Source organism: Podarcis tiliguerta, assembly GCF_965153285.1.
Source record: "Podarcis tiliguerta genome assembly, chromosome: 6".
Classification (NCBI taxonomy): Eukaryota; Metazoa; Chordata; class Lepidosauria; order Squamata; family Lacertidae; genus Podarcis; species Podarcis tiliguerta.
This window is the reverse complement of record NC_139539.1, coordinates 42,086,847-42,101,632: the sequence shown is the minus strand read 5'-3', so window position 1 is coordinate 42,101,632 and position 14,786 is coordinate 42,086,847. Positions and strand designations below refer to the sequence as shown.

Below are 14,786 nucleotides of genomic sequence, written 5' to 3'. Positions count from 1 at the left end.
GCCGTTTACCTTCCCACCAGAGCTAACTGCCAAGTTAAAGGATTGCAACCTTATTTCTTACCATCCTGATGACCTGACCTGTTATTGCCACTGTGTTCTGACCCTGGTCTGAAAGCCAAATATTATCTTTGATATTTATACACAGTTCCAGCTAAGCAAGCTCCAGACCTGGTTTGGCCAGTAAGCACAACTGAAATCACACAGCCTTGAAACCCAGGTCTGAACACAACTGCAATAAGATTCCCTCCCCCCACAGCTTTCAGAGTTAGTTTGCTTTGTCTGTGCAAACAGATAGTTAACAGATTTTTCTGAGGGTAAAAAAAACTCCCTACAGCAACTCAATCCAGTGACCAGGCAATTTCAAGCAGAAGCTGTTTTTGAAAATAATAATGAAAATAATAATAATAATAATAATAATAATAATAATAATAATAATAATAATAATAATTTAAATCAACAACTTTCCTTTGAAATTTAATAAACACTTCAACACATCCCCTGCAAGCAGAGTTTTGCTGATCAGTTCTAGGCATGTCTACTCAGGAGTAACACTAAGGCTGCATACACACCATATCTTTAAAGCACATTCGAATCAAACCCCACCCCCCAATTATGGGAAATGTTCTTAAGGGTGTTGGGAATTTTAGTTCTGTGAGGGGTAAACATTAGTTTCCAGGATTCTTGAGGGTGGGGAGGGGGAAAGGAGCTTTGAATATACTATAAATGTACAGTGCATACAAAGCCTAAGGCTGTTTACCTGGGAGTAAGCCACACTGAATTCTATGTTACTTACTTCTGAGTAAACATGCATAGGGTTGCCCCATAAACAATGTTACAGTTCAGTCAGAGGCATATTTACAGTCCCACTGAGTTTAATCTGATTTAATATTGTTTCAATTAGAAGGAGAGGGGAAACCTTCAAATAAATAGGCACTGCCTCCTGCATACGAAGGTGGGGTGGTTTGTTCAAAAAGCCAAGTGAAGTGAATTCCTGGGAGATTCCCAGTTGAAGACTGATATTAATTGAGGACAGTAGTGATTCCCAGCAACTGGTATCCAGAGTCAAGTAAGTCTCAGAAAGAAGGAATCAAAAAAACCAAACAAACAGCAAGCTACTAATTATCTTACTGGTAAGGCCACATGGGCAATACAAGCTTATGCATACTTGCTCAGAAGTAAACCCCACTTATCTGCATGGGGTTTCTTCTCAGGGTTAGGGTTGCAGCCACAGGCATTTCAAATTCTTGTTTCATGTTGAAATCCTAAAGATGTTTAGCAGGGAGTAATTTCCACAGTGGGACTTTCTTCTGGGTAAACATCCATAGGATTGTGATATAAATGACCTAGAGAAATGCCTTGTTCCACCGCTTCACATCTCTGAGCTGACTCCTTGCAGCCCACCTCAGCCTGAGGTGTGTTGAGAACTGCACCTCATACACACACACACAAACAAACAAACGCAGAGACTGTGTGTGTTTTCCCATGACAAAGCAAGTCTGCCTCTTCCTTCTCTCCTGTTATTAGTGACTTTCAGGGCCTCTGGGCCCTGTTACAATACTGCAATTTTCCCTTTCACAACTTTTCCCCTAAGGCAAATATTAACCTCAGAAGAAAGATTTTCCTCAAGACCACAGCAGGAAAGTAATAATAATAATAATAATAATAATAATAATAATAATAATAATAATATTTATTTATACCCCGCCCTCCCCAGCCAAGGCCGGGCTCAGAGCGGCTTACAAGCAATAATAAAAACAAGTTGAATGATTACAACTTAAAAACAAAATTAAAATACAACATTAAAATAATGAAACATTAAAATATTAAAATGTAGCCTCATCGCAGGAGGAGAAGGAAAAGAAAAGAAGAACACTATTTCCAGTGCTATTTCCGGCGCTCCTTCCGACGTGGAGTAGGCATGCACGGCTTTCCATAGGCTGCAGGAGCTTCCTGCAACAGATGGGAAGCCAGCCAGCTTCGCGGAAGGTGGTCCCTGCTCTGCTCCACTCCAGTTTAGCACGGTGCACAGGAGCCGACCAAGAGGGCAGCGGGAGTCCATGGGCTGGTTCAACAACCCCCATGGGCTGCTTGTTGTCCATGGGCCTTAGGTTGCCAACCCCTGGTCAAAACTATGGCTTAGCCCAAGTGCAAGCTTGTAGAGAGGAGATTGCAGCTGCTTTGCTCTTCTTCCTCCAGTCCTGCCATAGGTGAGAGCTTGGGGAGAGCTTGTGGTTTGCCTCAAATGAGACAAACCATGAACCTGGGTTCAGATGACATACTAAGGCAACCTTTGTTCAGTGAAAGCAGAACTGGAGGAAGAGCAAAATCGATACACTCACCGCTATGGGAACGCCCACACTGGCATGTTCATGTTAAACTGTGCTTTGGCTTAATGTTGCTTGCAAACCAAATTAATCTGCATTTTTTAAAAAGCCCACACCAAACAACGAACTAGACTTTTAATGCAAAGACCCATTTAGTGCCATGTGTAACTAGACCCCCAGAGAGGAAATTGCCATAGATAAGAAAGGGCACCTTGGAGTAAGCCACATTTAATACAATAGATCTTCCTTCCAAGCCACATGCATAGGGTTTATTGCACAATGTCCTCAAGAAACTTTATCAGGGCATGATGAAGATTTCAAACCCCAATGTGAGGATGTCACTGGCAGAGATATAACCTAAATAGCAGCAATCCTCGACCTGTGACGGCTGATGTTCTTATTTCAGCTGCGTCTCTGTATGTCTCTCCATGTGTGCCAATGCTTTAAAAATAAGAAAAGCCCTTGCATGACTTTAATCCAGTGGTTTATTGCAAAGCCCACAGAGACAAAGCTGGCTATAGTGAGAGATTTGCTTGGATCCTTCAGTCCAATGATGCAGATACGGTACTTTGCCATGGCAGATGGATGGGGGAAGGGAAAACACAGCTACCACATTGCCCTGTCTTTTCATGAACTTGATCCACAGTTGACTGACATGGGTATTTTTGCACCATCTGAAGCAACCTGGAATGTATAGCTTTGTAGAGACTTTGAGAAAAGAAGACCAGCTCATTCCAAAACCTTCTGAAAACCTGAACCACTGCCTGTCCAAAATTACGACTTGTAGGTGTGGCCGCTGTGTTCTACTCCAGATGAACTTAAGCAATTGCATATTCACAGCGATCCTCCTGGGATTTTCATGATCTCATTGTGAAAACAAACAAGAATCTCACTGAGGATCTTTTGGAAACTGGGCCAGCCTTATCACGAGGCAGGGGGTATTCTCCAGAGTAGCCAGATGCAAAAGAGGAGATAGCCCCCCCCATCACCACACCACTAATAGTTGTGTAGAAGATGGAATTTCATGACAAGCTACCTATGATGAACATATGTCTTTGACACAATTCAGTGGTTTGTCTGGAGTGAGACAAACAGTTAGCTTTGGTCACCTCAACTCAAAAAAGGTATTGTAGAGTTGGAAAAGGTTGGCAACCAAAATGATCAAGGGGCTGGAACAACTCTGCTATAAGGAAAGGTTGCAGGATTTGGGGATTTTTAGTTTAGAGAAAATGCAAGCAACCCCATACATTTAACTTAAGTGTGCTGTTTTTCTTTTTTTTATATGCACTACACTGCAATACTGAAAACCTTAATAAAAATTATTACCAAGCTCTCCCTTAAGCGTGCTTTAAATGTATGGTGTGTACACAGCCTTGATCTTTGTTCCACTTCACTAAAACATACTAAAACCACATAAGGTTTGTTAGCACAGCGACGTTAGACATCCCATTAGATGTCCCATCACTCATATGACAAGATCAAGTGATCATTTAATGGCTAAAACCAGAAACTCTTGCTTCTAAACCCAGTTAAATCCCATGGGGAAAGTCTCCATGAATACCCATTGAGGATCAAAATGGCTATATATTATTTTCATTATAGATGTGATGGCAGAAAATGTTTCAGCAGTAAGTAAAGGCAGAAGAATCTTGGGCTATGTATGCGTTGTCATTTACTCTGGCTGCAGTGCACTCCCACCACTGGTGTTTGAAGCTGTGTGCGCATGTTGTTAGCCACAATCCAGATCTATCCTGCAGTTTATTGAAAAATACCTACTGCCGTTTGATGTGCCCCCGCCCTCAAGGCAGCTTCTATCTAATTTGAAAACGTAAGCCATGTTCACTTCACAGTTAAGCCGAGGTGTGCACCTTTGAGACAGCCATTGTGCATGCTCATATGACAGCACATGAATAGGATTTGGTGGGGGTTGCAGGCACTGGAAAAGCAAGTGAGTGATGTGCAGTGGGTAAAGACAGCCCTGCCACCTCTCTGGTGTGTACCACAACGTGCAAATGCAATTCTGAAATGAAGCAGGGGAAACAACATTGCTGCATTTTAAACTGCTAATGTGTACATAATGTGTCTCTTCTCTTCTTCTCTCTCAGCTGAAGGAAACCATGCAAGGTTTCACAATGCAAGGTGGTTTTGTTTATTATGCCTATTTATATCAAGTGGACTTTTGTGCAGTCTATCAAGCCAAAGTACACCCCTGCAAATAAAGGCCTGGAAGGCTGGGGGTTGAGTTGCTCTGCGGCCTTTGTTGTGTTCCCCTCTTAAGCGGTACAGTTTAGACACACTGCCTGGACTGAACTTTTTTAAAGCATTAAAAGTACAAAGAAGGATAAAAAAGGGGGGGAAACCCCTTTAAAAAGCCAAAAATTGCATGAGCAGGGGTTCAGGAATGTATCCCATGACACCGATGAAATATTTGGATAAAAGGCAGCATACAAATGTGAAACATAAATAAATAATCATCTGTGCAGAACAACAGAAAAACCACACAAAGAGCAAATATAAAGACAGATGGGGATGTGGCTAACAAATAGAGGTGGTATTTGGAATTCCCTCGGCTGTGCTAAAGAGAGCTGTTGGGCTGGAGTCTGGAGAGAATCAAGCTCACATCCTCACTCAGCCATGAAACTCTCTGAATGGTTTTGGGCCTTGCAGCCTAATTTACCGTACCTTACAAGGTTGTTGCGATGATAACATTAGGAAAATGGGAGAACCATGTAGTCAAGAGTCCCTTGGAGAAAAAGCAGGAATACACATGTAATAAAGCTAAATCAATAGAACCCATTAATGCCAATAATGGCTTTAATCAGGAGCGCTGCTAGGTACTTAAAGGACTCAAGACACAGGTCCAGACACCAATTTGCATACCCTAATTTATATGTTATGGAGGCCTCTGGGAAATTACGGCGGTGGGTGTCTGTGGGGTTTCATCAGTACTGCGCTTTGCAGACTGTCCAGCTGCCTTATAAGCAAATTATTTTTTAAAAGTTTAATTGGGGGAATGGGGGGAGGCAGGAGATCTGAGGTCTGCAACAAAAGACCCAGGGCTTGGGCCCCTGGGCCACCTCCTAACAATGCCTCTGGTTTTATTACCCTAAACTGTGTTATTCCTTGATTTGAACAGACTGGAGGGGCTAGCTATCCATGTGCAGGGCGGTGTTGTTGTTGTTTGTTTCGTTGTTCTGTCCAGCAACCCTTCTTCCAGGCTAAGTAGGTATAATCTTAGAAGGACAATATCATGTAGCATTTTTTTCAAAGCTTTGACTCCGTTTCACTTTCAAGGCAATGTTCCTAGAGAACAGGCATCACACAGGGAACATTGTGTCCCGTAAGCTTGTCATTTGAAACAGCAAGCTTGGGGATTCCCTTTAGGAATAGGAGAGAGATTTGATTCAGATCACATTTAAAGCTGAACTTATCCAATTCACAGTTTCCAAAACAATACGAGAACCAAAACACACCTATCCTTCAAAGTTTGCTGTTCTCCAACCAACCCATGTGTACAAAAATGGATATATTGGGGGAAAGTGTCCCTAAACATGAATATATTAGTAAAGACTACACACAAAAACACGTTATAATGGGCAAAATTACTTGCAAAAGCAGAGCAAGAATGAAGGCTGGGAGAAGAGCAGAGAGAAGAAACACCAACATTTCGCTGATGAAAATAGGGGCCACAGATCCTAGGGCTTGCCGATCAAAAGGTTGGCGGTTTGAATCCCCACCATGGGGTGAGCTCCCGTTGTTCAGTCCCTGCTCCTGCCAACCTAGCAGTTTGAAAGCACCTCAAAGTGCAAGTAGATAAATAGGTACCGCTCTGGCGGGAAGGTAAACGGCATTTCTGTGCACTGCTCTGGTTCACCAGAAGCAGCTTAGTCATGCTGGCCACATGACCCAGAAGCTGTCTACGGACAAACGCCTTCTCCCTCGGCCAGTACAGCAACCCCAGAGTCGTCCGCGACTGGACTTAACAGTCAGGGGTCCCTTTACCTTTACCATTCCATCTATCATTTCTCCAGTGAAAATAGGGACATCCTAGGATCAATTCAGAAACCTGGGCGGCTGCTCTAAATCAGGGATGTCCCTGGAAAATAGGGACACTTGGAGGGTCTGCCATGGTACACCTGCATCAGTGCAACCAGATGCCTTCATCTGACACAAGTCCAATAAAACATGTCTCTCCCATGCCCTGCCACAGCAGGTACTGTAACTCTCAAGTGCTTTGACTTTGCTCCTAGGCACACTATTGCCTCTCAAGACAGACAAATGGCAACAATACCAAAATGTGTTTATTAGGAGAAATTAACAGAAAAATGCTGCAAATTTTTCATGAGGTTTCTTGTTTTAAAGAAACATCGCAGAAATGTGGAGAACTGAATTTAAACTTGCAAAATGAGAAAGTGAGAAAACTGAAATGGGCAGATCCTTTCATCCATAGTTTCCTCCCGAGTAGATGCCCTCACAGATAATCGTATCCTGGAGAGAACAAACAGCAGCAGCCTAAATCTGACTTCTGAGTAAACACACACAGGATGTACTGTTAAGTCCGTTTATGTGTATCTGGGATACAGATCTGATTTTAAAAGCCAGACTTCCCTGGGCTTTTGGGGGGTGGGGGACTAGCTGCTCCCTCTTCCTTGTGTTTCCGATTTGCTTGGCAAGCTGCAATCTCTTTCCCTTAATCCTACAGCTCCCCTACTAGGCAAAGCCCTATAAATAGCCTCCCAGCACACGCCTCCCCCTCCAAACGGAGCCCAGCTGCCGCCGCCGCCATGTTCTCGGGCCTTGGCTTTCCCGGTTCACTCGCGTCAAAACTTCCACCCTGCTGAGGTCACAGCTTCATTTGCATTCCGGAGGGGGGGGGAGAGAGCTCAGCCAATCGGGAGCGTGCGGGTTGGTGACGCCTCGGTTTCCAAGCGTATTAAGAGCCCTGCGCTCAGCCCGAGCCCGTCGAAGCCAACCAGCGGGCTGGGGAGAGCGGCGGACGTGAAGGGAGCCTCCACCAAAGACCATCGTTAAGCAGCAGCAGCTGCGGCGGCTTCCGCGGGGAACGGACCGAGCCCAGGCTGCGCTGCCATTGCCTCTTGCCGACCCGCACGTTCTCTTAAAAACAGCCCGGAGCCTTAAAGGGACCGCCCCGACCTCGCCACTAAGCCAGCCATGAGCCAAATCCAGCGCTGGAATGGGAGCTGCGTTAGCAACTGCAGCCGGGCGGACATGGTGCCGGAGATCGCCGCCGCCGTGGGCTTCGTGTCCAGCCTCCTCCGCACCCGCGGCTGCGTTAGCGAGCAGCAGCTTCAGGTTTTCAGCGGGGCCCTGGAAGCGGCGCTCACAGGTGAGAGGACGGAGCCCCCTCCGAAGGATAAGCGGGGATGTCTTTCTCTCTTGGACTCATGGTGGGGTCAGTTTCCTGGGCCAGGTTACTTTTCCCCGTCGCTGAACAAGTGAGGGACACCCACCGATCTGATGCGATCTCTTCTTGTCTTTCCTCCCCACCCCCGTCAGTTTTCTAGATGTCAGCATCCCTAGGAAAAGTCTTGGGTCACTTATTTCAGGTTGTGTCTCTCTTCTCCCCACCCCACCTCCCAAAGCCAAACGCAAAACTTTTTTAAAAAAAAAAAAAAAAATCCTCACCTATAGTTGCGTAAAGATGCAGTGGTTGGCGAGAATTACCTCCGCTTCGGTGGGAGACTTTTTTGTTTGTAACAAAGCATTCTCTAACTGGGTATATCATTGCTGTAATAATAAAAAATTCAGACTGGAAGCATCAACACAGTCTGTTGGCTGTGCTTTCTCCCTTCTCTTTTCCTCTCCCCCTTCCCACGTTAATGTTATGACATCAGACAAAAACTTTTTTGAGCTACAAGGGTGTGGGAGAGGAGAGCTCTTTGTTCTTGTCAAAGAGGAAGCTTGATAGTGGTAGAAGCCACTAGGAAGTTCGTTTTGTGCAATCTTTGCCCCAAAGAACTGGGAGGATCAGAAGGGCATGCTAGTTAATGGGTTCTGTGGAGGAGATCTGAACCCCTTTGCTGAGCTCCTGCGAACTACATGGCTTTGTCTGAAGCAACTAGTGTCAATAGTTTTAGAGAATCTTTGCTTATAGTTAAGTTTGTTCTACAGCTGCTTGAAGTAGAGGCGTAATTCTTCTGCCGCAAACTTAATAGCCATGGTGTTTGTGCTTTTTGGATAATTTACTCTCCTGAAGTGCAATCCCAGACACCTTTACTCAGAAGTGTATCTCCACTGAGTTTAATGGCACTAACACTCAGGAACTGCTAGCAACTGAGTAGCCTCTATTGAGAAGGCTGTCTTAATCACTGCCCCTCTATTGTGTTTCTGGATATATAATGCAATTAGAAGGGTTTTCCTAACAAATAAATTATGGGATAGAGCTGTACTGTCAGTTTGGGGTACAGAGGTGAGGATTGCCAGGGATGCATGCTAATGACATGGTCTGCCAAGGAGCTTTAAGTGATTAGTAAAGTACTCTGGCTAATGCATCAGTTAAACCTCCTGGAAACTCCAGTGCTTGGCTTCTAGGTTCCTGGTACTCCTGACAAAAAATACACAAAAAAACACTTCTTTACTGCCAAGCCTCAGAATTTGTCCACAACTATTCCTGTAACTCCATTTTTATATTCCTCATGGGAAATGATGGTTGAGTTGTCAATGGGAAAAAAAAAAAGACCTATTGAACTCAAAGCAGCTTATTAGAACAAACCTTTTATGGTGCTAGGACTTGGTCTGTGTAAAAGGTTTGCCTTAATGAATTTTTGAAAAGATTGAGAGCATATGGAAGTTGAAGTCAGGATGATTGATTGATGTCAAAGTCTGTATCAAACTGAAGGCATAGGATGGGAGCCCAAATAAAACACCAAGCTAGCAGCTGTACATTGCTTTGTGTAAAATGTCTCTTGTGTTTCAGCAACTATTCGCTGTGATCACTTACCATTGTTGGTGTTTCTTTTTGTGTCCTTGCAGAGCATTATAAACATCACTGGTTTCCTGAGAAACCCTTCAAAGGTTCTGGCTATCGCTGCATCCGTATCAACCATAAAATGGACCCTATCATCAACAAGGCAGCTAGCCAGATTGGACTCAACCTCCAGCAGCTATATCAGCTCCTGCCCAGTGAACTCACACTCTGGGTGGACCCTTATGAGGTATCCTACCGGATTGGTGAGGATGGATCCATCTGTGTTCTATATGAAGCACCTGCAGCACCTGTGAGCTCCTATGGGATGCTCACCTGCAAAAATCAGATGATGCTGGGGCGCACCAGCCCTTCCAAAAGCTACATGATGACAGTCTCCAGCTAAGCACTCCCCGTTGTCCTTACACTGCCAAGACATGGGCTACTGTATACCTCACCTGAGGATGTATTTTTTTAAAAATGAAGAGCTATTTATATTTTTTTTAAAAAGAGAAAATCCAAAATGAAATCAAATAGTAGGCACCACTCTTTCGTGGAGTGGTGTTGAGGTGCCTTTTTAAAAGCTGTTGCAAGCTTGCGAGTCTATTAAAAAAAAAGCCAATATCTACCTAATTGGTGTTGGATGACAATTCTGGAGGGTTGACCTACCTACCTGGGAAATGCAGGGTTGGAAACAAAAGGGGGGTGGGGCAGGGCACAGCACTTTTCAGCAGTGACTAACTATGGGGTAAGTGCTACAACAACTGTGAATCTAAAGGCCAGGATGGTAGTACTTAAGTCATGAACCCTACATGTTGAGATCGGGGTGTCATGGCCTCATTCTAGCTGTGACAGTTTTCCTTAAAAGTCCATTCATTTTTATTAAACTGATATACAAGTTCTGCTTCATCACCAGCTTCACCCACTATCCTAATCTGAGCAATTCCTTCTGCTTTTTCATGGCTTAAAAGCATTTTACTAAAACACAGTCTCAATGATAGCCGCTTTCTTTGGTCTATTGGGTGTTGAGTTTCTTAAGTGCCAGCCCATCTTTTTGCACAAAACTTGATTTCTTTCTTTCTGCACCGCATCCTGTACCTCATGCTCATGCAAAATTCCAGTTGGCACACAAATGTGTGGTTTCTAAAATCATAAGATTTGCTTGGGGAGGAGAACCAGGATCTGGGCTGAATCACTGGCTGGTTACTCTGTAGCAGTCAACTCCCATAAAACAAAAAAGTGCAATGGCCAGGCCAATGTGAACTAACCTACCTACTGGGAGATGGCCTTGATCAGGGTTTTATCTGTTCTGATGCCTTTATCTTGACCTTGTAAAATTCCTGACTATGCTGCCAATAACTGCTGAGACGTGATTTCAAAACCAGGGCACTTAACTTTTTTCTTTTTTTAAAGACCAACATCTTCAGAGCACAAGGTGTTCTTGGTTTTTTCTCTTGCTTTGAAGGGATGACTGCTTTGCCATCCCCAGAGCTTTTCCTCCTCTGCCTTTCGTGAATTGAGTTCTCAAGACACTGTGCAATATATTTTCCTAAAATTTGGGCACTCTGGAGGAGGAGAGGCTTCTGAGGGACAGTTTTCTGTTCTCGAAGCAGCTGTTAACTTTTCAAAACATTTTCTCACACAACTCTTAAAATGTTTTGTGCTCCAATATATGAATGTTTGAACAGGGAAATCTCAGCACCGCAGTGGCATACCATTGAAGGGGTATTGTACAGAATAGGGTTTTTTTTTTAAAAGACCACCTTTTTTAAAAGCTGGAACCTGCCAGGAAGCTCTCCTGGGCAACCTCTATTGAGATGGATAGAAGTTTAACAAGAGTGTCAACTACACAGTTCCTATTCATTTCAGTTGGGTTTGCATGGTGGGAACTTCCTTGCACCCCAAATTTTCTAGCAGGTGCATCAGCCCATCTGTGAAATCATTTTAATTTCTTCAAGCTCAATATGTGAAGCTTCTAGTGTTTGAGCATCAGACCCTCCAGTCAATAAATGCAAAGGTTGTAAAGCACTAAGGGTCCCCTATAAGCTTAAAAGATGTGCTGCCACTCCGTTAGCATACTTGTGCAATATTTGGTAGCATGACAAGGGGAACACTTTCTGCACTGTAGCTTTCTCCCCTCTGAGGAAAGATTCTGTTCAAAGTCTACCTGGGAGGTTTGTTCCTTATCTGGTGCATTGAAAACATGATACGAGTGGGAACTGTAACATGTCCAGGAAAAAAGAAGTTTGTTTTGCTACACTCCCTGCCTCTACATGGAATTTCCCTAATGCCAGTACTTGTTTGGCTTGCCAGGTTGGCATGATCAATGCAACTCTCTTTAAATTTATCTTAGTATTTCCCCTTATTCCTTCTTTACCAACGAAGGGTGCTTCTAAAAAAAACAAGCTCTTATTCCATCTCCTTTGTTACCTCCCCAACGTCTTTGAAGGATTGGTTGGGGGAACAGAAAAGGTTACCAAATATCATGCTATTGTACCAGGCATGGAATCTAGTATTAAGATTTTTGTTGTTGTTAGCATTAAGCCAACCAAATTTGGCCAAAATCTGTTTTGTAACGTGCATGTAAAAGCTGTGAATTGATGTATGCTCTTTGTTGCCTTCTGACTACAAGCCTGACACAAACTGTTGCAGTGCTGACTAGCTGTGATTTAGGAACAGCTTATGGGTGTGAGTGTGTGCCCTTTCCTCCCTTTCTTTTCAAAAACGTTTGCAAAACTTGAGCTGGACTGTTGAGCGGGACCTACTTTTCATAATTGGTGAAAATAATACAAAGTTTGTAAGCTATTTTGTGTTGGGGGGGATGATTATTGTACAATAGTGTTTTTATATGCAAAATGTACAGATATATTGAAAAATGTACACTTTTGTTACTTTAATAAAAATGTAGCAATTTAAATACGTTGCTGGAAATAATCCGAGGCCCTGGCTCATTCTTTGCAATAAGGGGTCCAACCTATCTGGCTCTTAAATAAAGAGCATTGCAACAATGCTGTTCCTACTCAGAGTAGGCCCATTATAGTCAACAGGCATAACTAACTTGGGCTTGTTAGTTGCAGTGGGCTAGGGTCCTACTGTGAGTAGGACTTAGTTGATTGACTGCAACACTGTCTAGAATCTGATAATTTTGTGTTTGAAAAATAGCTTATTGGTGATTAAGGTAATGTAGAAAAAGGATGGGGATCTTGTGGCCCTTCAGATGGTAATTTCCATCAGCTCCAGCAGAGATGTTGCGAGTGGTAGGCCAACAATAGATTCCCCACCCCTGTTATAGAGCTGTCATAGTTTGCTGGTTATATCCCCCATTTTTTCCTCCATCCTACGGGCCTCTGGTCAAGGTGTTTTTTCAAGACACTGTACCCATATCTCAAACAGTGCTTGGGACCACCAGAAATGCACAGAAGCAGCCCTAACGGGGATTTATGATGGATTTATAGTTACTGTGTGCCTTCAAGGCAAGGCCTCAGGAGGGGAGGGGAGGGGAAGTCCGGGGCTCTGCTTGGCCAATGAGCAGGACAGCCCCCTCTCACCTCCCCACAGCAGGGCTAACCTGCCACATTTTGAAGTGAAGTAATACATGTGGCTATTGAAAGAAGCGTTTCTGTGTCGCCTAACTGTGCCAGTGGATAGCATTTTAGGTGGATTATTTGTAGTAAGTACGGAGATGCAATAACGGGATTACTTTAAGGAGATAGTACATCTGAATCATACACCTCATTCCAAGTGTCCTAAAAACTCTAGGGCTGCTTGTGGATGGTGTCGTCCGAATACCTTGTGCTTTGCGAGAGGAAGAGGCAGCAGGGATGTGGGTAGCAGGTGAATGGGTTGCATTTAGCCAGCTGTGCTTGAGGGTATGCTGTGATGGCTCCCAGGATTAAAGGCACTGCAGAGCCCTTCCAGGTACCAAGGGGACAAGTGATGCTGGCAAGGAAACAGCTCTGCAAGGTTGTGTGCCCAAATGCAGAACAGGTGCTGATTGCTTCCCATAAATAATGATGATGGTGATGATGATAAATGAAATGTGCCAGTTGTTACACTAGACATGATCTCAAAATACAGTTGCTTTCCAAGTGATCTGACTTCCGCCTTGCAAGGACTGCCTGTATTGCTGTCTGTCCCCAGTTTGCCAAGTCTTAAAGGGTTTTATGGAGGTCCCTGAAGTTTGGTTCCCCATCCCTTGGCCAAGCTACTATGATCTCTACCTTTTTAATATATTTTTTTATTATTAATTTCCATTTTCCTACATGTTAAAACAACATAACTTGCAACAAACACATCAACCTCATTGCTTAAAAATACCACTTTTTTACAGTTCACTCCCAAAAAATATTTCCACATATTATCTTTACATTTTAACTTGTACTGAGATTTTTTTTAAAAAGGACAGTGCTCCAATGGAGTGTTTTGAGGGGACAGATTGGACTTTTTAACAAAACAAAACAAAACAGTTGAGAGAAGCTGCATTTCCCTAATCAGTTGTCAAGGAAATGACAGGCAGGGTTCTATGTTTAATGCCATCCTTCATGACTCTGACTTCCTTGCCAAGGTTATGCAATTTCAAAGTAATTGTCTGAGAAAAGGCTGGGACATCGTTCTCCAGAAATAGCAATTCCAAGAACACAGTATGAAATGAAAAGAATATTGGATGCCCAGTTCTAGTAGCATAAAAGAAAGCAAAGCCTTTGTCCCACTTTAATAAGGATCTTATTCTTTCAGGTCATATTTCTCTTGTGCATTAGATTATTCAACTAAGTGAGTTCTGGCACATTCAGGGTGTTCTGAATTTGATCCAAAAGAGCAAAGGCAAGTTGGACTTACCTCAGAATCTAATTGCACCCTTAAAGCAAAAGTAATCTCAATCTCTGGACTTTGGATAATAAAATTGAACCAAAATAAAATCATAATAGCAGTGGCACCTGTCTTGGGACAATACAGTAGATAACAGTGTGTGATTGTAAAATGGCAAATGCATTACAAGATTAAAGCAGGAACGAGCAGAAGAATCCAAATGTGTGTATGTATGCTTCAATATTTATACCTTTATTAAAATATGACCATACAGTACTGAAAATAAATATTTATCTAGATCTGCCATTACTATATTAGATATATACATTCTAGCCTCTTGTAAAAGTCAATTTGATCACACCAATGATATCTTATAGTCCTTACAACATAACCAGTATTCAGCCACTGGTTTTTGGATTTGGATTTTTTCATTTGTATGCTAATTCTTTTCTTGCAGCCATGAAGAAGGTTTGCTGTCTGGATCCGATATCAGTAATCTGTGTGATTCCTTTCAGATAGCACAATAATAGCACCAAAGGATCTACTTAACGTGAATTTAGTGCAATATCCAATCAGTAGCATTTGTACAATGCTGAGTCCTGAGATACTGTACTTAAACCACTTTGCCTGGGAAAGTTTGTGCCAACTCACCTTCATTTTATAATGTACAAACATGTGAGTAAACAAAAATCACCTATTAACATTAGCAATCTGGCATGATGCCTAGGGGG

At 43.1% G+C, this 14,786-nt stretch overlaps 1 protein-coding gene across 1 annotated transcript; it reads left to right on the top strand.

Moving 5' to 3' along the window:
* Window positions 1-7,043: 7,043 nt before the first annotated feature.
* Window positions 7,044-12,183, top strand: BTG2 (BTG anti-proliferation factor 2). Its single transcript, XM_083446173.1, has 2 exons — window positions 7,044-7,671; window positions 9,318-12,183. Exons 1-2 carry the CDS (start codon window positions 7,497-7,499, stop codon window positions 9,653-9,655), a joined length of 513 nt encoding a protein of 170 aa, XP_083302299.1. The 5' UTR covers window positions 7,044-7,496; the 3' UTR covers window positions 9,656-12,183.
* Window positions 12,184-14,786: the final 2,603 nt, after the last annotated feature.

Bases quoted from the DNA above. Each gene is read 5' to 3' on its own strand.
- BTG2 (XM_083446173.1), top strand. From the start codon at position 7,497: ATGAGCCAAATCCAGCGCTGGAATGGGAGCTGCGTTAGCAACTGCAGC. The intron at 7,672-9,317 runs GTGAGAGGACGG...GTGTCCTTGCAG, and splicing joins CCTGGAAGCGGCGCTCACAG to AGCATTATAAACATCACTGG.